The sequence below is a fragment of the Lotus japonicus genome, chromosome 1 (genome assembly GCF_012489685.1).
Source record: "Lotus japonicus ecotype B-129 chromosome 1, LjGifu_v1.2".
Classification (NCBI taxonomy): domain Eukaryota; kingdom Viridiplantae; phylum Streptophyta; class Magnoliopsida; order Fabales; family Fabaceae; genus Lotus; species Lotus japonicus.
In genome coordinates, this window is record NC_080041.1 from 133,233,563 (window position 1) to 133,255,237 (window position 21,675).

General features: G+C 36.8%; 3 protein-coding genes and 2 pseudogenes across 3 annotated transcripts; 4 read left to right on the forward strand and 1 right to left on the reverse strand.

The window, feature by feature from the left end:
- Positions 1-643: 643 nt before the first annotated feature.
- On the forward strand, positions 644-5,595 carry LOC130731044 (probable serine/threonine-protein kinase PBL17; annotated as a pseudogene).
- Positions 5,596-6,702: 1,107 nt separating this feature from the next.
- LOC130731045 (stress response protein NST1) lies at positions 6,703-12,127 on the forward strand. The gene is made up of 7 exons (XM_057583232.1): positions 6,703-6,952; positions 7,323-8,053; positions 9,784-10,423; positions 10,505-10,605; positions 10,704-10,793; positions 10,881-11,008; positions 11,521-12,127. The coding sequence occupies exons 2-7, from the start codon at positions 7,412-7,414 to the stop codon at positions 11,804-11,806; spliced, it is 1,887 nt and encodes a 628-aa protein (XP_057439215.1). The 5' UTR covers positions 6,703-6,952; positions 7,323-7,411; the 3' UTR covers positions 11,807-12,127.
- Positions 12,128-13,518: 1,391 nt separating this feature from the next.
- Positions 13,519-15,530, reverse strand: LOC130731046 (probable WRKY transcription factor 65). The gene is made up of 3 exons (XM_057583233.1): positions 15,223-15,530; positions 14,909-15,049; positions 13,519-14,332 (listed from the first exon to the last, which is right to left on the reverse strand). Exons 1-3 carry the CDS (start codon positions 15,300-15,302, stop codon positions 13,684-13,686), a joined length of 870 nt encoding a protein of 289 aa, XP_057439216.1. The 5' UTR covers positions 15,303-15,530; the 3' UTR covers positions 13,519-13,683.
- A 2,145-nt stretch (positions 15,531-17,675) lies between these two features.
- Positions 17,676-19,423, forward strand: LOC130731047 (DELLA protein GAIP-like). Its single transcript, XM_057583234.1, is given in 2 exon segments — positions 17,676-18,268; positions 18,271-19,423. Coding segments are annotated over 2 exon segments (1,386 nt in total). The 5' UTR covers positions 17,676-17,820; the 3' UTR covers positions 19,209-19,423.
- Positions 19,424-19,560: 137 nt separating this feature from the next.
- On the forward strand, positions 19,561-20,945 carry LOC130731048 (WEB family protein At1g12150-like; annotated as a pseudogene).
- Positions 20,946-21,675: the final 730 nt, after the last annotated feature.

A 21,675-nucleotide genomic window follows, 5' to 3' on the forward strand; every position in this document is an offset into this window, starting at 1 on the left:
GTCTCAAGAGAGTTTAATAAGGCGACTGATGCTTTGTCATATCTGGAGATTAGAAAGAAGGTAGAGATGAAGTCTTGGAGCACTCCTCCTATCGAGATTCTCCACCTCTTAGAGAAGGGCTAGTTTTTTCTTTTTGTTTGCAGTTGTTTTGTTGAATTCCAAATTATTCCCAAAAAGAAAAAGAAATTCTCTCAACTCATCCTCTCTCTTCACACTTTTTCTTTCTTCTATATTTCTCTCATGAACCAAACAAATTATAGGCCCCGTTTGGAAAAACAACTTAATTAAGCGCTTATGATCATATGCGCTTATGACATAAACGCTTATTCATAAGCTATTTTTAAAAATTTATTGAAATAAATTAAAAATAAGCTGTATATAAGCATAAACTGTTTTTCATAAGCTATCCTGAGTAGCTTATGAGAATAAGCTGAAAATAGCTTATGGCAGGCCATAAGCTCTCCCAAACACTGACATAAGAGTTTATCCTGTCAGATAAGCTCAAATAAGCTATTCCAAGCTGGGCCTATAAACACACGTTCATATCATTTACCATTCGTTCACGTTGCCTGGTCAAAAGTCATACCGAGAGTCACTTTCCAGCAACCGCAACCTACTCGAAATTTAAAAGTGAGTCCTCATCTCCCCCACCCCCTGCCCCCCTACCCTTATTAGGCTGTTGCCGTTACTCTGTTCTTTTCCATTAACGGTGCGCGCTGGGCCCCGCATTTAAAATCCTTCCCTACCAAAACAAATCGTGCCTCACGCTCCACCACCACCTCTACCGCCCAAAAAGCAATAAATCAACTGCATACGCCGCCGACGCACGCTTCGTCGGCACTGCTGCACCGGAAACGCAACTGGTAGTAAAACTCAACTAACAGGGTGCAGCAGCAGCAGCCGCCACTCCGATTTGACTCTGCTATGGCGGCGACCTTGACTCGGAGCTTACTATCTCAACCTGAACCTATCTGCTCAACGGAAACTACTGGTTTGGATCCACCTTCGTTCCTGGTTACTGTCGGTGCTTGCTCATAGTGCTGCTTCTACCTCTCGCCGCTGATTTCGTCTAGATCTGAACCGTTCAAAGCCGTCGGTCATGCCAACCGGTAACAATCTGGTTTTCTTCATTCAGTCTATGTTTACTTTCTAGCTTTCAATATATGAATCCGTATAATGCATGCGATGAGAAAACGCGAGATAATAATGGAATGGAAGCTTTGTTTTCAGTAACATACATGATTTGGTTGGTTAAATCTAAGAAGAGAGTTACGATTTGGAGTCAGTATTGCGTGTGCTGTGTAATTTCCTCCTGGTTCTTGGGAAATGCTACTCAACTCAACTAAATAGAGACACTGTGTGTTCGTTCTGCTGCTGGAATTTAGGAAATGCACTGCAATTAACCTCAGCCGGTTGCCTTAGTTGGCATAGCCCTGTGATGATTCGATAAAATGAAGATAACCGAGTATTCGATTTCAATATAGCTGAAAAGATTACTAAGTTTATCTGATATGTAGGATCTAAGCAGTTGTTGAGTTGAGGTTTCGTCCATTTCATGATCCATGCTTATTAACCTAACCGTGACGTAAAAAATTGTTTTGTTAAGCTTAAAAAATAGCTTGGACCTACTTATAATTTTTTTTTTGTATCTTAATTTTAATATGCTTGTACAAAGAATTGACTTGTGCAAAAGCTGCCAATGACACAAGCCCTCGTGGGAGATAAACGCTTAATTAAGTGGTTTACTTGAATGTTTACTGGCATTGAATCTACTTGATCCAAATACTTAGAGCTTTGCTCAGGCTATGTTGTTCAAAATATGTATTTTGCATTTTAGAGTTCTGCATAGCTTCCTTCCTTAGTAGTTGGTTTTAGTTTTTATTTGATAATGCAGATGTATTGAAAATGGTTCAAGGCTTCTTGCTGAAATGGATGCTCATATTATCTTGCCTGGTATTTATAAATACTGGTCAACCCCCTGAAAGTTCACATTTACCCATACCATTCAAGGAGAGGAATGAATGGAAACCTTCGATTTCTGGCTTTGAAGATATTGCTCCTATTCATTCCTCTGCAGCTGCAGTCCCTTCTGCCTTGGCTCAGCCACCTGTGTCTCCTGATGTTTCCAGTAAGTCATCTCATCCCCCCCCCCCCCCCACGTTGTCTTTCATGATTTTGTGTGAGCTTTGGAAGTTGGAACCTGAAGCTGATAAATACAATGATGTGGTTGCTTATTTTTTGTTCTTGCAGATTGCTGTAAACAAGACATGGTGTTGAAACGAGGCAGCAAGAGTTGCCACTGCGCGTATCCCATAAAGCTAGACCTTCTTCTGTGGAATGTCTCTCAAAATCGTAATTGGAATGTTTTTCTTGATGAATTTGCTACCCAGCTTGGGTTGCAAGATACCCAAATTGAACTGATAAACTTTTACGTACTCAGCTTTTCAACATTAAATATATCGATGGATATTACTCCACATAAAGGCATCAGTTTCTCTGCCAGTGCAGCTTCTGAAATAAACTCTTCACTTTCAATGCATAAGGTTAAACTAGACCCTGGATTAGTAGGTGGATACAAACTTCTCAGTTTAACATGGTTTGAACCTCCGCCTTCTTCTCTAGGTAAGCCTTTCTAATTCTAAAATATGTTTTACTAATCATGGTACTTGGTGTTCTTGATCATTGAAAATAACACAATGGTGACTATTGTACAGGCAACATAGATAGTGTTCATTTGCGTTTAGTTTTGGAACCTTCTGTATGCTACTCAAAATAGCTTCTGAAAATAATCCAAAATCTATTTTTTTCTCCATATTCTGATTTTTTTTTCCCTCAAAATAGCTTCTGAAAACAATCCTAAAAAATATTCTAAGCTTCTGAATGTGATTTTTTATTCCAAAAAAAAATTTTTTTTTTCAGGAAAAAAAACTTAAATAAACATGCTCTTAACCATGGGCATGACATCTGATAATCGGTATATTAAAATATTTCTTCATAGATATTGTATCTAACCAGCAACCAGCAGACAGTGATAGTGAAGATGTATTATCTGTCATAATGTTATTTATGCATGTTTCACAATTACTGCACTTCGAGGCCTTAATGTTTAACCAATATTTTTAAGTCAGATGCTTTTCTACTATTATTGAACCAATAGCAAATAATTCCTTATGCTATCTTTGTATGCTAATGCAGCTCCTACTTTAGCTGCATCGCCTGTGAATGTTCCTTTGTATCATTTACCTACAGCTACATCATCAAGTTCTTCAGACAGGGGAAGGCATTCAAATCTATATCTTATTCTTGGAATCGCTATTGGCATACTTTTAATTGCTATTGTATCTCTACTTATATTCTGTTTATGTATGCCACTGCCGAAGGAAAATACACCTCCCTTAGAAACTGGTAAATATTTCTAATTTTTCAATGCTTCTTTAGGATTTCATCCTGGCATGTCTTTACTTTTTAAACAGTAAGGTAGATGTAAGTTCATACTCTTGTGAGACTTAAATTGTGTTATTTATGAAGAAATGCAGTGCCAGCTGTTGATGAGATAAATAGAAACTCCTAATGCTTCTGTTTGTAGCATTGATATTAGTAATACTAGCAGTAGTTTTTAGATGTTGGTGCTGTTTTTTATTTTTTAATTTCAAAATACTTTTTCATTTTCTTGTGTTGTTTAATATTATATTATAGTCCCTACTACTAATTCTTTCTCTCTTTCTGGCAGAAAAGTTAAGGATAGAAAGTACTGTTTCCGCTGTGGGTTCGATTCCCCACCCAACCAGCAGCACACGGTTTATTGCTTATGAGGAACTGAAAGAAGCGACAAACAATTTTGAACCAGCGAGTGTACTTGGAGAAGGAGGGTTTGGTAAAGTTTTTAAAGGTGTCTTACATGATGGTACTTGTGTAGCAATTAAGAGGCTTACAAATGGAGGACAACAGGGTGACAAAGAATTTTTGGTTGAGGTTGAAATGCTTAGTCGGTTGCATCATCGTAACCTTGTAAAACTAGTGGGGTACTATAGTAATCGTGAGTCATCACAAAATCTACTTTGCTATGAACTTGTCCCTAATGGGAGTTTGGAAGCTTGGCTTCATGGTAATGTAGTTTTTCAAATTATGGGTTCTGCTTTTAATCTTGAACTACACATATTTTAGCTTTGTCAAATGTGACGCCTTAATGGAAATCTGAATTGATTTGTCCAATTGTCCTAGGTCCCATGGGAATAAATTGTCCTTTGGATTGGGACACCAGAATGAAGATTGCTCTTGATGCTGCAAGAGGACTTTCGTACCTGCATGAGGACTCACAGCCTTGTGTAATACACAGAGATTTCAAGGCATCCAACATACTGCTCGAGAACAACTTTCATGCTAAGGTTGCAGATTTTGGTCTTGCTAAGCAGGCACCTGAAGGCAGAACTAATTATTTTCTACTCGTGTCATGGGCACATTTGGGTTAGTCTCAATATATTCTTTCTTAGAGTTGTTACTACCATATAATTTATATTTAAGATGAAATCAAACTTTTATGTAGGTATGTAGCTCCTGAGTATGCCATGACCGGACACCTACTTGTTAAAAGTGACGTCTATAGTTATGGGGTTGTCTTGCTAGAACTGCTTACGGGAAGGAAACCCGTGGATATGTCACAGCCAGCTGGACAAGAGAACCTTGTTACTTGGGTTAGTTCCATACCTTGTCAATCCCGTGTTTTTCTTGTCGAGTTCAATGCATCTTCTCCTCTTTTCTGTTTAGTTGGAATATTTGAAGATTGGATTCACAAACTTCTTTTGAAGGTTTTTTGCGGAAAAATAAGTTTATTAATATTGCAGGCTAGGCCAATCCTTAGAGATAAGGAACGGTTAGAAGAGATTCCCGATCCAAGACTTGGGGGAAAGTATCCAAATGAAGATTTTGTGCGTGTGTGCACTATTGCTGCAGCCTGTGTTTCTCCTGAAGCAAACCAACGTCCCACAATGGGTGAAGTGGTACAGTCACTTAAAATGGTGCAGCGTGTCACAGAATACCATGATTCTGTGTTACCGTCCACCAATGCTCGATCCAACCTGAGACAGTCCTCTAGCACTTTTGAGTTTGATGGAACATCTTCTATGTTCTCTTCAGGTCCTTACTCTGGTTTAAGTGCTGCCTTTGACAATGATAACTTTTCTAGGACAGTGGTTTTCTCTGAAGATCTTCATGAAGGACGATGAATACTCATAAAAACTAAACCCATCCAAGAATCAGAAGTTTTAAACCTATAATTTAGATCAATTTCAATCCTACAGCTAAAGTCCGATTCATACACCGTGAAATTTGCGCAGCTTTTTGCTGTTGGTGAGTGGAAGGGTGATATGGTTTGTTACAAGTAACGGTGTAGTTAGCAGATTAGTTAGTTAAAGATGATTTGGCTAAGTATAGTCATGTAGCTTGTAAATATAGAACAAAATTAGCCAACTGGCTCACTAGTTGATTGTTGTGTTGAATCATTAGGAGTTTTATTTATAGGCTTGAAGAAAGAAAGATTACTTGTATTTCTTAAACTGTTCTAATTTTCGCATAGAAAGGATTCTTTGTGGTTGCTTTTGTGATTTGTCAACTTTCATCGTAAACCATTATCCTGATTACCCTGGGTAGAAGTGGTTCTACACGCGGATCAAATTTGTTTTACATGTGTTCTATAGATTGTTTTCTAAGATTGGCTTTCAATTTTTTTCCTGAATCGGTCAGTTTCTTTTTATTCTTTTAAAAATCCTCTATACCTCTTCATTGGAGTAAAAGTGCTTCCATCCTAACCCAGGTTTTAACTAAATAGTTTTAGACTTATTCTGTAAAATGTCAGTTGATCGGATACTTGTATAGTGTTTCTTTTGGATTCAACCTAACTTTGTCATGAGAACATAAGGTAATTAAGACTATTTTAGAGAGTTTTTCTCCATCATTTGATATCATGTTTCATGTTTGTACTTATTTTTATTTTGACTTTTTTAATTACTTTTACAAAAGAAAAATGTAGAGTTCGGGGTAAAATACATAAATATATAAAAGAAATTATAAATTTAGGGAAATCTACAAAATTAATTAAACTCCACATCATGTTGCTTAAAAGGCGATAAATAAAATCTTGAGCATTGCTATATGGCACTACAGCTTTTGAGCACGATTACCACGACCCATTATATGTAGTCATTGACAGAAATCATGTTGGGTGTATAAGTGAGAAAATAATGATTTTACATATATATATATATATATATATATATATATATATAACGGTGAACAATAAGTCGTGCGTGGTGGTGTAATAAACCAGTAGTGTAAGTAACGTTAAACAACATTTTGAAATTACATATCACGCACCTCAACGTATTTTTCGTTATTTGTAAACCATCGAATTTAAAAATCCACGCTAGAGGACGTAATCCAAGTTTCATATTACCCTTCTAGATCCATTTGTTTGCATATGCAATTTTCACACGTAAACAATAATGCACATAACAGAAAATTTAATTAGCTTATATAAGGATTATTTAGCATAAATAAATTTTATACAAAAATGAATTATATTCTATTAATTGAACAATTGTAATAAAAATTAACAAAAATAAGGAGATTGGAAGTCTATATGAAAAAATAAAACATTTGTAATGTAACGTTTTGAATTTTGACGCATGCTCTTTTATGAGTGTTTATCTGTCTTCCAAACATGGCTCTCTCAGAAGATTCATCAGCAGATGAACCAACACCTATTCTATTCTATTCTATTTGCTTCTATTCCCCAAACTCCTCTCCATTCACATCACCATCATCGGCAAACCCTCGCCGCCGCAGACGCCACCACTTTCATTCTCCGACCACCCACCCTCAACTCAATTTCAACACCGTTGATCCGACCCGAATGGACTCTGCCCGGTAGCACGGAGACAAAATAATTGTGCAAACTGTGAGCCCTTTGCCCTAATTCTTCTAAATTTCACTCAATCTTTGCTTTCTATGTGTTTCTTTTGCTTCTTACTCTTCTAATCACTGTTCAAGTTTCAAAAAAATTGTTCAGGAATTTCAATTTCTTCCGTATCGGTGTAACGCGGTACACAAATGCCGCTTCCTTCTGAACTTCATTCAATTCAAAACCATGCTATGAGAATGAAAATTCATGAAAAAATTGAACTGTGAATTACACTGCCTTAATTGTTCAATTCCCTTTTCCCCTCCTTAAATAGAAGAAGAAGAAGAAGGAAGCAGTTACAGTTAGGTTAATTTTAGGGATGATTAATGTGATTGATTGCTGATGGTTTAATTTATCTCATTTGCAGCGGGAAAAATATTGCTATATGAGGGTTTTCCCTCACCAGTAGTTGAAGGGGTGCCGGAAACCCGGCCTGTTGTGTAAAATAAGCATTTAATGGATGATTTAGGCTCTACTACCGGTTTTGATGGTCTCAGCAATGCTGTGAGGAGGAAGAGGAGTCAAACTTCGCGCAGGCCTCGACCTGATTCACAGCCTGTTTCTGAAGGTCATGAACTGTCTCCCTTGTCGTCGACGCCTTCAGAAGATGCCGGCAAGGCCTCTAGTGACGAAAATGCTGTTTACGATACTAGTTCCAAGAGGAAAGAATTCAATCTTAACTCTCATGCCTCCTCTGCTACCAGAGCCGACGACGATAAATCACATAGAAGAGGTTTCCATGCTTTTTATAATAGTGAGCCTGGACGGAGCGGTTCATTTAATAGACGCAGTAGTGAAGGTGTTCTTGCTCCAGCTAATTGGAAAGGTTCTAGCAAATTCAAGGATAGCTTGGATTCAGAGCTAAGCAATGCAGATGTTTATGGTGGGAGGAGTTTCGAGGGTCCGAGTCTGGGGCAGTTTGGCATTTCTCAGGATGGATTGGGGAATGAGAACAGGGTTAAGAAGGTTAAACTGAAGGTTGGCGGGGTGACGCGTACTATACAAGCCAACTCTGCATCCAATGGTGGTTCAGGAAGTGGATCAGCTACAAAAAGCTCTCGCTCATCAGATGCGCCGAGGCCACGCCAAAAGCAACAGGTATTTTTGCTTAGGATGTAACGGTAGTTTATACCAGAATTTCTGAGCATCTTATTCCTCAGCATTTATAATTATTCAGTATGTCAAAGACAAGGTTTATCAAATCAAGATTCATTGTAAATCAGAAAACTTATTCTCCGAATCATGAATCGAATCTTTTTATGTATCATAAGATATATATATATATATATATATATATATATATATCAATAATTAAAACTAACTAAATATATTTTTCACATAAAGGAACATTGAAAACATAAAGTTATTAGCATTTTAAAGTCAAACAATTAAACAACTCATTGCGTAAACTTGTACATAAGCCATGTATGAACTTCAAGTAATTGAAGATCAAACCCATAATTCAAGATGACAAAAAACAGTGGCTGGACCCCTGACAAAACATCAATAACTATAAGATATATCGAAGATCCAAAATTTCGTAAGACATCATTGCTTGCAACTACGAGTCAATGTTGTCAAATCGCGGGTATCGCGGCGCTATAGTGTAGCGCTTTGAGGGCTCACTGCTATCTGCTATTTTCCGCTCTAGGGCTTGACATAGCGGATTTTTGGCTTTCCGTGATCCACGATTAACAGCACTGCCACAAGCCCATATTTGCTCTAAGATCTTTGCTCAAGCCACAAGTCTTTGTTCTACTGTGCCTAGACAGTCAAAGAACCATACCACAGAGTTGAGTGCTCCATTATCAATTTCAAATTGCAACAGTCTCCATATGAAGTCTTTTGTTGTTAGCATCACACTTGTCTGCTATTGTCATTGTGTTGGCTACCATGCTGTCTCATTTGTTGCTACTATCAGCCTATCACACTTTGCCACTTCACATTAAGTGATGTTGGGCCATCATTATCATGCCGATTGCCGAATCATCGTTTCAATTTTGTAGAGAAGTGCAAAAAGGAAAAGAAAAATAGAGCCTAAAAGTGTTGTTTCAGAACCGGGTTGCACAACGCCAACCTGTTTCTATGTGAGCAACCTGTGCATGCTGGAATCGCTGGATTCCACTATGTATCTCGATTCGTCTGATACAGAGGCGATTCATACAATTCAGGTTGTGATTCACACGATTCAGGTTGCAATTGAAGGTCCAAAGCATACTCAATCTGATCTGTATCGATGTTTATTGATTTGGTACCAAATCTCTATGTGGATATTACATTCTTGCGACTCTAAGTACAATGGTTAAAAGATATAAAACCATCCAGTGTTTTTACCTAAAAGCTGAAACTGTTAGTACAGTTAATCTTGGACGAGTTGACGTATTATTAGAGCTTTTATGCGCAAGTAGTGACATATTTGGTCCATGTTGGCCCAATCTTTGTAATTATTAAATTTTAACATAAAAAAGCTGGCACGGACAATGTCCAGGCTTCAAGCCCAAAGAGCTCTCTTGCGCGATCATTCAAGTACTTCCACAGTCCAGCTAAAACTTAGCCGGTCCTTGATTTACCTTACATGAATATTGGTTGTAGGATATTTGCTTTTTATAATTAATTATTACTTGCTATTTTATAAAATGTCATTTCACGAGATTCGTGAGGCGTTTCTTATCCGACCAGTCCGCGATGACCGTATGCGTATTTAGGTTTTACTCGTATGGAATAATATCTCTGGTCTTGATTTTATATCTATAAAGGTAATCATTTCCCCTTCTTTTTTATCTGGTCGAATTCCATTTGATTATTCTCATCAAATTGTGCTATTACAGAGTAATTCAGACGACAATAATTCTCCTTCTGATAAGAGGAGTGGCCTCCAAGGCCTTCCGTGGAAGGATTTTTCAAGGGGTGGCTTTGGTCTTGGGAAGGAGGATTCAATGGGGAGGATATCTGGAAAGAACACATCTGGTAAGCAAGGAGACAAGTCTGAACCAGTTCGGAAGAGCAAGCGAGTGCCGAAGAGACGTGTGCTAGATGGGGAATTTGGTGATGAAGACGACGAGGATGATGAGATTCGGTACTTGGAAAAGCTGAAAACTTCAAAAGTTTCTGCAGTTTACAGAGATGAAGAAGAATTAAGCAAGAAACATCGAAAACTCTCCAGTGTCTCTAATATGGAAAATGCTGCCTCATCAAGGTCAGGCAAAGATGGTAAGAAAAGGTCTAGATCTGATAGAGTGTATGAGGATACAGATTATGAGGGTGAAGAGGAATCAGGGTCTGATGGTGAGCTTGAGGATAAGAAAAAGAAAAAACAGAAGAAGGAATCTGTTGATGTATTAATGGACAGTAAGAGGGAAATGACTCTTACAACACGTCAACGGGCTCTTCAATCAAGCAGAGATGCTTGTGCAACTGGTGGAAGTCTAATTGAGTTTCCCAATGGATTACCACCTGCTCCGTCTAGAAGTGAGCATTTATCTACACTTTATTTTCTTTTATCAATTTCATATTAGAGTCATAAACCATGTACATGTTGCTTAATTGCAGAGCAAAAGGAGAAGCTTTCCGAAGTGGATCAGCAAGTAAAGAAAGCTGAGGCTGCACAGAGGCGTAAAATGCAGGTTGAAAAGGCTGCCAGGGAATCTGAGGTTTGTTTATGTTCTCTACAAATCATATTTTTTTCTCTGCATTATGTTTGATTTTACACAGAAAGGCATGTCCATTTGAATTCGAATTCATTTTGCAGGCTGAAGCTATCCGAAAAATTCTTGGTCAAGACTCCAGTAGGAAGAAGCGAGAAGATAAAATTAAGAAACGCCAAGAAGAACTGGCACAGGTTTTGCAACATTAGATGAATTTCCTACAAATTACTAATTTCAATTTTTTTTACAACTTTCAGTTTTAATTGAATTATTCTTTGCAGGAGAAGGCAGCCAATGCTCAAAAACTTCCACCAAATACCATCAGATATGTGATGCGTCCTACTGGGACAACTTTGACTTTCCCTGAGGAGATGGGGCTCCCTGCTATTTTTAACTCCAAGCCAATCAGGTATCAGGCTATACTAATTTGATTATATGACCTCTTAAACTTGATGCCTTATAACTTGTTTAGATAATTTTGGCAAATAGAACGATGGAAAAAGAAAAGCGGAGAATGAAAGTTGATTGAAAAGTTGTGTTATTTACCAGAACTGAAATCTTAGTGTTTTTGGCTTTGGCTTTAGCTGTACCTTTAGCTTTTTCCATAATCTTGACAACTGCCCCTCTCCACAAGATAGATACTGATGCTTGTATTGGACTTTATTAATTTGATTTTTAGGACCTGTTAGACTGTCCTCCTGAGAATTTTTTCACACATGTTTGGAAACAAAACTAAGGAGGCAAAAAATTGATATTGAATAACTGTGCTATTTACTTGAAAAGAAATCTGGGTGAGTAGCTTTAGGTGTTCCCTGATTTTGACTAGAAGGATTGATCAGTTGTTAGAAATTCTGATGTTTGTTTGGTAAACACATCAAAGCTTTCTTTCACTGCTAATGATATCACTGGTTATTCTTTCAGTTATCCTCCCCCTCGTGAGAAGTGTGCTGGTCCTTCTTGTACGAATCCGTACAAGTATCGGGATTCGAAAACGAAGGTTCCTCTTTGCAGTCTCCAATGCTATAAGGCTGTCCAGGGGAAGACGGCAGATGAGATTGTCCAGGAGAAGATGGCAGCTGAGGCTGTACAGGAGAAGACGGAAGCTGAGGCTGTACAGGAGAAAACGGCAGCTGAGGCTGTACAGGAGATGACGGCAGCTGAGCTTGTACAGGAGAAGACGGCAGCTGCGCCTGAAACTATGTCTTGATGTTCTGAATGCTCCTCTATTGCTGGCTTCTGCCAATTATGTGGTACCATTTTCATCTTTGATGGAGAAAAGCGTTTGGGAGAGAGATCATATTGCGGATTGTTCATTAACTCTTATCATCTTTTGTTGTTATCATTGTTAGTTTTTTATTTATTTTAAACATGCTGGTATAAGAGGTTTTGTGACAATGGTATCTAGTTATTTCCCTGGCATTTTGGCAAGTAAACTTGCAATAGGGAAAACTGAAGGAACTTCAGGTAGTGTTGTTATTTTACTTCGATGTTACCAGTGTTTCTCTGTCAGTATCACTGGCTTATGCTAGTTATAGGCGCCATCTATGATCTATGTTTCTATAGTGGCTTTAGGATAGAGCGATGATGTCTTGATAGGTCAGGTTTCACTGTTTCAGATTGCTCATTTGCATAATCACTCTTTCCAATATACAAAAGTGAATGGAACTCTTTTATTGGATTGAGAAAAAAAGCACTTTCACTGAGTGTAACTTCTGTCTTTAAACACAAACCTAGAATGAGATGAAAATGTCCTTCCTTCACAACTGTGATTTAGAGTTTTTGTTACTCATGCACTGCTTTCCTAACTTTGCATATGCCTCTTCAACTTTTAACCGCTTTCTCATGTTTTTCTCCTCAAACAATAGTGTGGAGGTGGAAATAATAACTTCAGTATGGTCAATCTCTTGTTTCTTTGTGTTGGGGCTACTTTGTCCGACCAAGTGTGGATCAGGAACCGATTTGGGCTTTCTCCAATCGAATGAGGCTGTGTCTGGTACTTAGTTTCTTGTTTGAGGCGTAGCCCCTTCCTCTAAAAAAAAATCACGGAGAAAACACTTACAAATACAAATGCTTATTTTGGCCTACTGGATTGAGGCTATCGTTCAGAATTAGATTCTCCCCCGTGAATAAATCATCATAAACTCTTTAATTTGATAAGCTAATATTTTATTTAGATTTCTCTCAACCACTACCTACAGGAATCAGATTCCTATAATTATACATGAGGGATGATGTAGAGAAACTTTGCTGCAGAGGATGCAAATAGCTATAGTTTCTACAAGAGTAATGTATTTATGTTCATTCACACTTCATTTTCTATCTAATCTAATTTTCTTCTTCCTATTTCTCTATGCACCTCATGTCACATATCTCTTATTTATCTTTAAGTGAGTGTGGAGAAGAAAATTGAACAAATCATTATTCTTTCTAGGAGATGAAAATACCTTCTGGTTTGGCATCTTGTGTAATGGAATTTCACAACACTCAACTTTTTGAAAGCCTAATCATTTGCAACTGTTCCACGATATGAACCACTCAAGATTCATAATAGCAAAGTAAAATAAACAAAGCATGCCACAATAACCAAAAGCGAGTCCTACTTTCTCCACACTCCACCCATTAAATGAAGCACCCAAGAATTATGAAAAAGACCTTGTTCTACTAACTGCTTACATAATAAGTAGCTTCTAAGCGTTAGAATTAATTCTGCAAAAAGAAAAGTCGATCCAAACATACTAATAGTGTGAGTTTTGTTTTTAGTTAAATCGATGAACCACATGATGTTTAAGTGATACATGTATTATTTATATAAGTAACAACATATGTTGATGTGCCCTGACATATTTGATATATTTAATTTTTCTTTCATTAATTATAGGATCTATGCTTATCCTCATTGATAATAGAACTAGCAACATGTTTGTGTAATTAAGTAAACCATTCTTCATATAAACAAAGGGAGAGAAAAAAAAAAGATTCCCAACTAAAAAAACTAGCTGAAGTGAACTACAAGCATGTATGAACAATACACTAGTTTACATTCTTCTAGGTGAAAACAACAAGCATGGGGAAAAAACACTTGAATCAAGAAGGAGCAACAGGAATCCTTTCATCGGAGAGAATGCTCCTCGTGAAGTGTAGAAAAGATGAAAACATGGGTAGCTCCTCAAGCTCATCGAAAATCTCAAGCTCTTCTGTTTTGGATGTTGACAAGTTCCTCACCTGTGCTGCATAACAGAGAGGCTCTGCCTCTAAGAGTAAATCTATTCTGTCATTGTTTTTTTCCAGTTTGAAAGGATCTTCTTCTTGGTCTATAATTGGAGATTGCAAGTAATGAAAAATTTCTTCATTTGCACCTTGATCACTACTAGTCATGGTGCTACTGCTATTAGTATTCACTTCTTCCTCTTCTACTTCTATCTGTTCTTGCTCTTCTTCCTCCTTCAAGGTAGCTGGGAGATTTTCTATCTGTTCTTGTTCTTCTTCCTCCTTCAGGGTAGCTGGGAAATTTTCTACCTGTTCTTGTTCTTCTTCCTCCTTCAAGGTACCTGGGAGATTTTCAGTGGTTTCTGATTCAGATTCTTTTTGTTGTTGTTGGGGTAAATTTGTGGTGGGACCTGGATGGTTATGTGTAGAGGTGTAGGTGATGATGAGCATGGAAGAATCTGTTCTGCATCTCTCTACTTGCTTTTTGGCTGAGCACCCTTTGGATGTGCTGCACTTATAATATCCCCTGCAGAATTGTAGCAATCACAAACTGTTCTGTAAGATCTTGCAGGGAAGACATAAAATGCATCTCTGGAAATACTTTTTTATAATTAATTGTGAAGCCAGAATCAATTCTGAGGAGATGTAAGTGTTCATTGGTGGAATTAGCTTATGTTGTAGTTTTGTGGCAGAGCTTTAAAAGAAAATTTGCAAAAGAAGTCAAATCCAAACATGGTTTAAGAAGTCAGAAAAGCAATATCCTTTGGATTATCTTTCCTCTTGGGTTAGTAGGGTTAATATACCTGGTTGACTCAATCTTACTATTAGTATGTTTGAATCAGCTTCTTTTTATTGGAATCAATTTTGAAATTTAGAATTTATTTACAGAAGTTTCTCTCTTTCCGGAAATGGTTATGGTTCTGAAATCAAATTGTACTAGGTTTCTAAAAGTGCACTTTAATGCTATGAGTAGTAAAAAAAGAGCTAAGAGGCACAAAATTAACCGTTTTTTGTTCTTCTGAATTAGAATTTCTGTGAGATTTGGAATAATATGTAGATCAAGAACAGTACATGATCATGATGTGGTGAAAAGAATGTGCACCTTGGATATGGAGAACCTTTGATTGGCTTTTGTCCATATTTCCTCCAAGACCAAAAATCAGAAGGGAGCCCTTCATTCTTCTTCACCTTGCTAACATTCTCTCCTATCTTCACAGTAACAACTGTTTTCTCAACCATTTTCCTGCAACATGCACAACAGCATATGTAAAACATGCTAACAGCAATTTACCAAAACTAGGAAAAAGAAAGAATCTTGTCAGCAAACAATAAGATCAAATGTAACTAAGAACTGCATATTTAAAGTTTAAACAGTATATTTTGTCTACTTTCATTTTCTTCCAAAGGACAACTCACTGTTTCTTGGATGCTTGAGTTTCTAATTTGAGCTCCAAAGATGCTTCTGACTCAAGTTGGGGGCTGGCATTATTTTCCATAGCTGCCTATTCCTTTTGAATTTCTTGCTGCAAGCTTTGAATTGGGATATGGAGTTTTCTGAGGTAAGTGGATCAAGCTTGATCAAAGCTTTTTGAATGATTAGATAAGAGAGAGAGAGAGAGTGAGAGAGAGAAGGAGGAAGAGATAATGGCAAAGCCTTCAAGTTGCTTTCTCTCTTTCTTTTCACACATTTAATATCAAGCTTTGTGAGCAACTATGCATGTATCAACCTCCACCAGCCCCAGCAACCCCACCTTTGCAAATTGCAATATACTAATAAACACCCTTAAATACAAAGATATTTGCAATATCCATAATAATATTTAAACACACAAACAGTAGTGCAGACCCACTATATATATAGTTATATACTATATTTTTCAATATATCTATTTTCTTACACATCTTGTTTTTTTTTTTTTTTGGTTCTTTTCATTTCTCATTCTAGATGTGTGTCTACTAGGCGGATGTTTACTAATGATTTTCTTTGAGATCTCCAGGTCCCTCACTACTCATAATCCCTGAATGCCACGTGGATTATATATCATATGTGAAACCAAAAACAGCTTCAATGAAATTTCATTTATGAGGAATGGTGCGATATATTGGGAATGGAAACAATCAATCGTATATTAACCTACATGTCTTAATTAAGTGCATGTACTAATTAAGTAAATGATAAGGTTGGATTGGGTATGGAGGATATAATTTTTTTAATACGGAATTCTCCAAGAGACATCTTATTTGAGTTGAGATCATTCACATTTTAATAGAGCTATTTTTTTCAATAAGACTTTCTCATTCACAAAACTCGAACCTGATATCTTAATTAAAGGAAATTAAATATGTTCCACTTGATCAACTTGACAGCCAGGTTCTATTGATCATGTCCCTTTCCCCCTTGTCTTGGGGCCCTTGAGACCTTGTTGCCGGTCTTTCTCTCAAAATGACGCCTGTCTTTCTCTCTGAATAAGGGCATATGGGGCATTGTTATTCAACTTTTTTGTTATTATTTTTTTATTTTATAAGATGTATGATATAATTTTGATATTGATGTAAAATTGTATTCTTTTAAAGAGGAAAATGATGTAAAATTGTTTAAGTTCATCATCAAATTTTAATTAAAATAGAAAATATGTTTTTTTAATGAAAAAATAATTATCAGCGATTTAATTTCTTGATATTCAATCTCATCAACAAACTAAAAATAGATAGATGTCTTGTTTTCATATACTCAACTCAACTCAACTCAAGGATTGCTTCGCCGCTTGGGACTCTTTGCAACTTGACTTGGTGAGTAGGTGAGGTGATGGACGGATGTTATGTGAGGATTAACAGAAAGTGTTGCCAAGTGTTTGTCTGTAAACTACTCCATTAAAAAAAGAAGATGCTTTTGAGAAAAAAATGATGAAATTTTTTAAAACAGGATAGAAGAGGACACAAACGATCACCACAGGAATTTTCCCTTTCTGCTTCTTCACATTACTGTACTGATACATGGATCTCATATATATTACTCCCTATCCACAAAAAATTGCAAAAGTGTTTCATTAGGGTTTAGGGTGTTTAAACACTCTGTCTTCACTATCTCCTATATCCCGAATATAACATTTATAATCAAACGGGTTAAGCATCACATTAGTCTCTGTCTTTGTGTCGCCGTCTGATCTAGGTCCCTCGCCGGAAAAATTATTGTAAATGTTCCTTATGTTTGAAAATTATTTGGAGCGTGCTTAAATGACATGCTGACTGTTTAATGAGGTGACGCGGATTTATAATTTTTTTTAAATTACAAGTCAGATTATTAAACTTAATTAACCTATTCCTAATTATAACCCTAATCTAATCAACTAAATTAAATTCTCCCCCAATTAACCCAAATTAGGGTTCTTATCCATTGTCTCATATAAAAAGAATAGGTCACGTGAATAGGTCACGCGCCATACGTTTTAGACTTAGAGGGTTCTCTCGTTAAGACTATTGAGTTGAAGATTTATGAGGTCCAAAAGTCAGATTAGGCTAGCATTAGGGTTTTTGACCACCCTACTATAAAAGATGTCACTCTTTGTAAATGAGATACATTCATTATTACATGAGACTATTATTTCTTCTTTTTACGTCTGCTAAGGTTTTGTATCAATGACTCTATTGTATGTTCTACCTAGATCTAGAACAATGGCGATCCATAAAATTTCAACATAACAATCCGGTGTATTTTAATTTTAAATGAATGTGTTGTAATCCATCTAATAAATAAATGGATGGATTATTTACATTATTTTCTTTTGAAGATGGATTGGATTGAATTTTCTTATTGATGAGCTCGATGAATATGGCTTCATGGATTATTTTATAATGAAAGGATGAAATAGACAAGCAACCAGTATTTGATCTTCCACCCTTAATTAAGCAACCTCATGATATTGCTATGATTGTATTCATTTCATCCCCATTTCTTAATTTTTCTCATACATTACCATATTACAATACATCTATACCTTTGTACAAACAAGTTCTATGCATATGCCACCATCTTTAGCTTCCTTAGAGCTCCTGAGAAGCTATGGTAGCAGGTTCAAGATGCAAAATACAAGCACCTTAAGCAAAGGTAAAACTTGTTTAGCTCATCAGAAGATGTCAACTGTAGAAATAGTAAGAGAAGCTGGAGCAAGGTATGTCCAATACTCTTCCCATTGGAATGATAATTTTTGCATCCCTATGCACCCTTATGGATTGAAGTACCTTGGGAATTTGTCTGAGGAAGAAAATGGAGATGTTGAACAGGTTCAGTTTCTCCTTGCTGCAGCTGAAAGGGTACGCTGCCAACAATTTGAACGTGCAAGCAGGTTACTCCTCCAATATCAATGGAATTCATCATCATATGCAAGTGGAAACACTGTTCAAAGAGTTGTCTTTCACTTCGCTGAAGCACTTAAAGAGAGAATAGACCGAGAAACAGGAAGGATTACAAGGGGTCTGAGAAAAATGAAGAAATGGAATTAATTCAGAAGATGGGTGGTACCAACAAATCCCTTCTATGCCATCAAAAAATTCCTTTCAATCAAGTAATGCAATTCACTGGGGTACAAGCTATGGTGGAACATGTTGCAGGTGAGACTAAAATCCATCTAATAGATCTTGATATAAAATGTGGGGTGCAGTGCATAGCTTTGATGCAAGCACTCGCTGAGCGCCAGAATAGCATGGTAAAAGTAAAATTCTTTAAGATAAGTGCCATTGGACTTACAGCATGCAAAACCAAGATAGAGGACACTGGAAAACGGTTAGCGAGTTTTGCTGAGTCCTTGAACTTGCCCTTTTCATATAAGCATATTCTAGTCACAGACATGGCAGAATTCAAAGATCATTTTGAAGTTGAAGAGGATGAAGCTGTGATTATTTACTCTGCATATTTTCTAAGGACCATGATATCAAGGCCTGATTGTTTGGAAAACTTGATGCGGATTATTAGAAATATCAAACCATCTATAATGATAGTGCTTGAAGTGGAAGCAAACCATAATTCACCCTCCTTTGGGAATCGTTTCATTGAGGCAATGTTCTACTACTCGGCTTTTTTGGATTGCTTATATACTTGCATAGAAGATGATGAGTGCAGAGTATTCACTGAAGCAATATTATCTGCAGGGATAAGAAACATTGTTGCTATGGAAGGAAGGGAAAGGAGGGTTAGAAATGTGAAGATAGATGTTTGGAGAAGGTTCTTTGCAAGGTACAGAATGGTGGAAATTGAATTTAGTGAGTCATCTATGTACCAAGCTGATTTGGTTGCTAGAGAGTTTGCTGTTGGGAAGTTCTGCACTGTAGACAAGAATGGCAGGTCTATGATAGTGGGATGGAAGGGGACCCCAATGCATTCAATCTCAGCTTGGAGGTTTCTTTGACAAAATTATGGCCCATTTGGAAGAGATCATTAGATTTGGCACCCCACTCATTAGAAATGTCACCCCACTTACGGAAACTTAGTTTCCGAAATATTTCAAAAATAAAGTTTCCGAAGCATTTTTTCACTCAAAAGTGGGGTGTTACATGTATTTTGCACTACAAATCACGAATTAATTTCGGAATCTAAGATTCCGAAATAATTCGGAACTTGAAAATCCGAAAATTGGTAGTGTGAAATCTATTGGTTGGGGTGGCAAATCCAGCTCTCTTTGGAAGAGCTTATTTGAGATTATTTTATAGCATAAAGTGATAAACATTTATTCAAGTGTTTGAGATAGCCTATAACATACATATAAGTTGTTTTGTGCTTATTTTCATAAGTTGTTTAGATTAACTTATGAATAAGAGTTTATGCTTATCTGTCATTAGAACTTATCCTTAGTAGCACCTCGTTTGTACGCCAATTTGTGTTGAGGTTCTTTTACAAGCAGTCCTCTTATAAGATCCCTTGCTGCGAAACTGACAACAGGTGCTTCGGGAAATCGCAGGGGCTGGCCTACGACGTTAAACAACGTCGCTCGGTTCCCAGATCCTTTAAAAGGAGTTTTAACAAACAACAGTTCGTATAGAAAGATTCCAAAAGTCCACCAATCAACTGCACTCCCATGACCTTCACCCTCAATGAACTCTCAAAGGAAATTGCAACCATGAAAGCATCCATTGAACAATTGAAGCTTGCCTCTTCACAAGCACAAAAAGATCAAGCAAATGCCATGAGAGAAAGAGAGGAGAAACTAAGTTATTACAAAACAGCCAAGGAAGAAACAGAGTTGAAATTAGTGGCTTTAAAGAAGGAGTATGACCCTGAACTAATACCAAATCTGGAAGCCAAACTTGCTGAATTCAAGAGCAGATGAAAGAAGCTCATGATTCTGAGATGGATTCTGTGAAACTAATAACTCTGGAGATTAAAGAAGCCAAAGAGATACTGCAGCAAGTTTCTGAAGAAGAAACTTCCCTGAGAAACCTTGTAGCTTCACTTAAGGCAGAATTAGAACAAGTGAAGAAAGAGCAAGAGGGACTGAGAGAGAAGGAAAAAGAAGCAGAAGCTCTTGCTGCTAACTTAACTGGTGAAATACAAAGCAACAAGGAAGAGACAGAATCTATGGAGAACAAAGATTCTAATGCTTTTAATGAGACAAACTTGAAAATTGAGCAGCTTTCACTTGAGACAGAAAATGCAAGAAGAGAAGAAGAAGAAATGAGAGCAAAAGCTCAAGAGCTGAAACAAGAAGCTGAAAGTTCGCGAGCTGTAGCTGAAGAAATGGAGCAGGAACTAGAGCTTTTCTTGAAAGAAGCCGAAGAAGCGAAAGTGGCAGAACAAAAAGCCATTGAGGAGATGAAAATGCTGTCTGACGCACAAGGTGGAAGAGTCTCAGTTTCAGACAAAACAAACCATTGGAAATATGTTTACAGACTCTAATTAAGGCTAAAGGTACAAAATAATCAAGAAGTACTTATTCTAATAGGGTAATAGATTCCTTTTTAAGCACAGCAAAGCTAATATAGACAAGATGGTCAGCATATGTGGTAGATGGAAAGGTTAAGACTCTTAATGTTGAAGAAGCTCCATCTGATGTCAAGGTTTCTGGCGCAGACACAATTTTGGGACAGATTTGAAGTTTCTGTTTGTATGCTTGTAGTAAGTTACCCATAATCAATAAAATGTACCTGATGCTTCCCAAAAATATATATATATATATATATATATATATATATATATATATATATATATATATATATATATATATAGACATTCAAATTCAGATAATGCAGAAGTGTTGCCTCTCCAGTTGACTTATCATGCAACGTTCATACGATGAATGCACATGAACTTAGATCCAATTCTTGAGGATGCAAGATTAAAAAAAGATACATCCATCATTGTTAATTGTAAAATTGTAAATAGCAACTTTACAAGGAGGCAGAAACCAGTAAATTATGCCAGGCGATTTACCTAGATTTGCCTGCAAAAACTTCATATACCTCCTCCTCCTCTTCCATAGCAATAAAATCAATTCTGATCACTGGTCAAAGGACTAAAAAAGGAGCATTTAAGTTGGGAAACATTATGTTGCATTGTTCAAAATCATACACGAACCTAAGTACGTGCCATCAATTTTAATTCACAGTGAAACTATTATGAGCATGTAAATTGTATCTAACATCATCAACAAGTCACTAGGCTACAACTATATTTGCGGTTTAATTTTCTTTTATTAACTATTCCTTTTACATAGCTTAAGACTATGAAAAAGAATAACTATCAATTACACAGTTTCTGATTTTTCATTAAGAGGCTGCCAGAAACCATAGTTTCTATTTAATTTTATTTCTTGGCTATATTAATCATGTGAGGACAATGAAACTCAGCTACTTCTTTATTTACATGTATGTTTTGTGCTT

Coding starts and splice junctions, on each gene's coding strand:
- LOC130731046 (XM_057583233.1), bottom strand. CDS start 15,302: ATGGAAAATAATGCCAGCCCCCAACTTGAGTCAGAAGCATCTTTGGAG. Junction 15,050..15,222: donor ACTCAAGCATCCAAGAAACA/GTGAGTTGTCCT, acceptor TGCATGTTGCAG/GAAAATGGTTGAGAAAACAG. Junction 14,333..14,908: donor AAAGGTTCTCCATATCCAAG/GTGCACATTCTT, acceptor ACAATTCTGCAG/GGGATATTATAAGTGCAGCA.
- LOC130731045 (XM_057583232.1), top strand. CDS start 7,412: ATGGATGATTTAGGCTCTACTACCGGTTTTGATGGTCTCAGCAATGCT. Junction 10,794..10,880: donor GCCAAGAAGAACTGGCACAG/GTTTTGCAACAT, acceptor TATTCTTTGCAG/GAGAAGGCAGCCAATGCTCA. Junction 11,009..11,520: donor TTTAACTCCAAGCCAATCAG/GTATCAGGCTAT, acceptor TTATTCTTTCAG/TTATCCTCCCCCTCGTGAGA.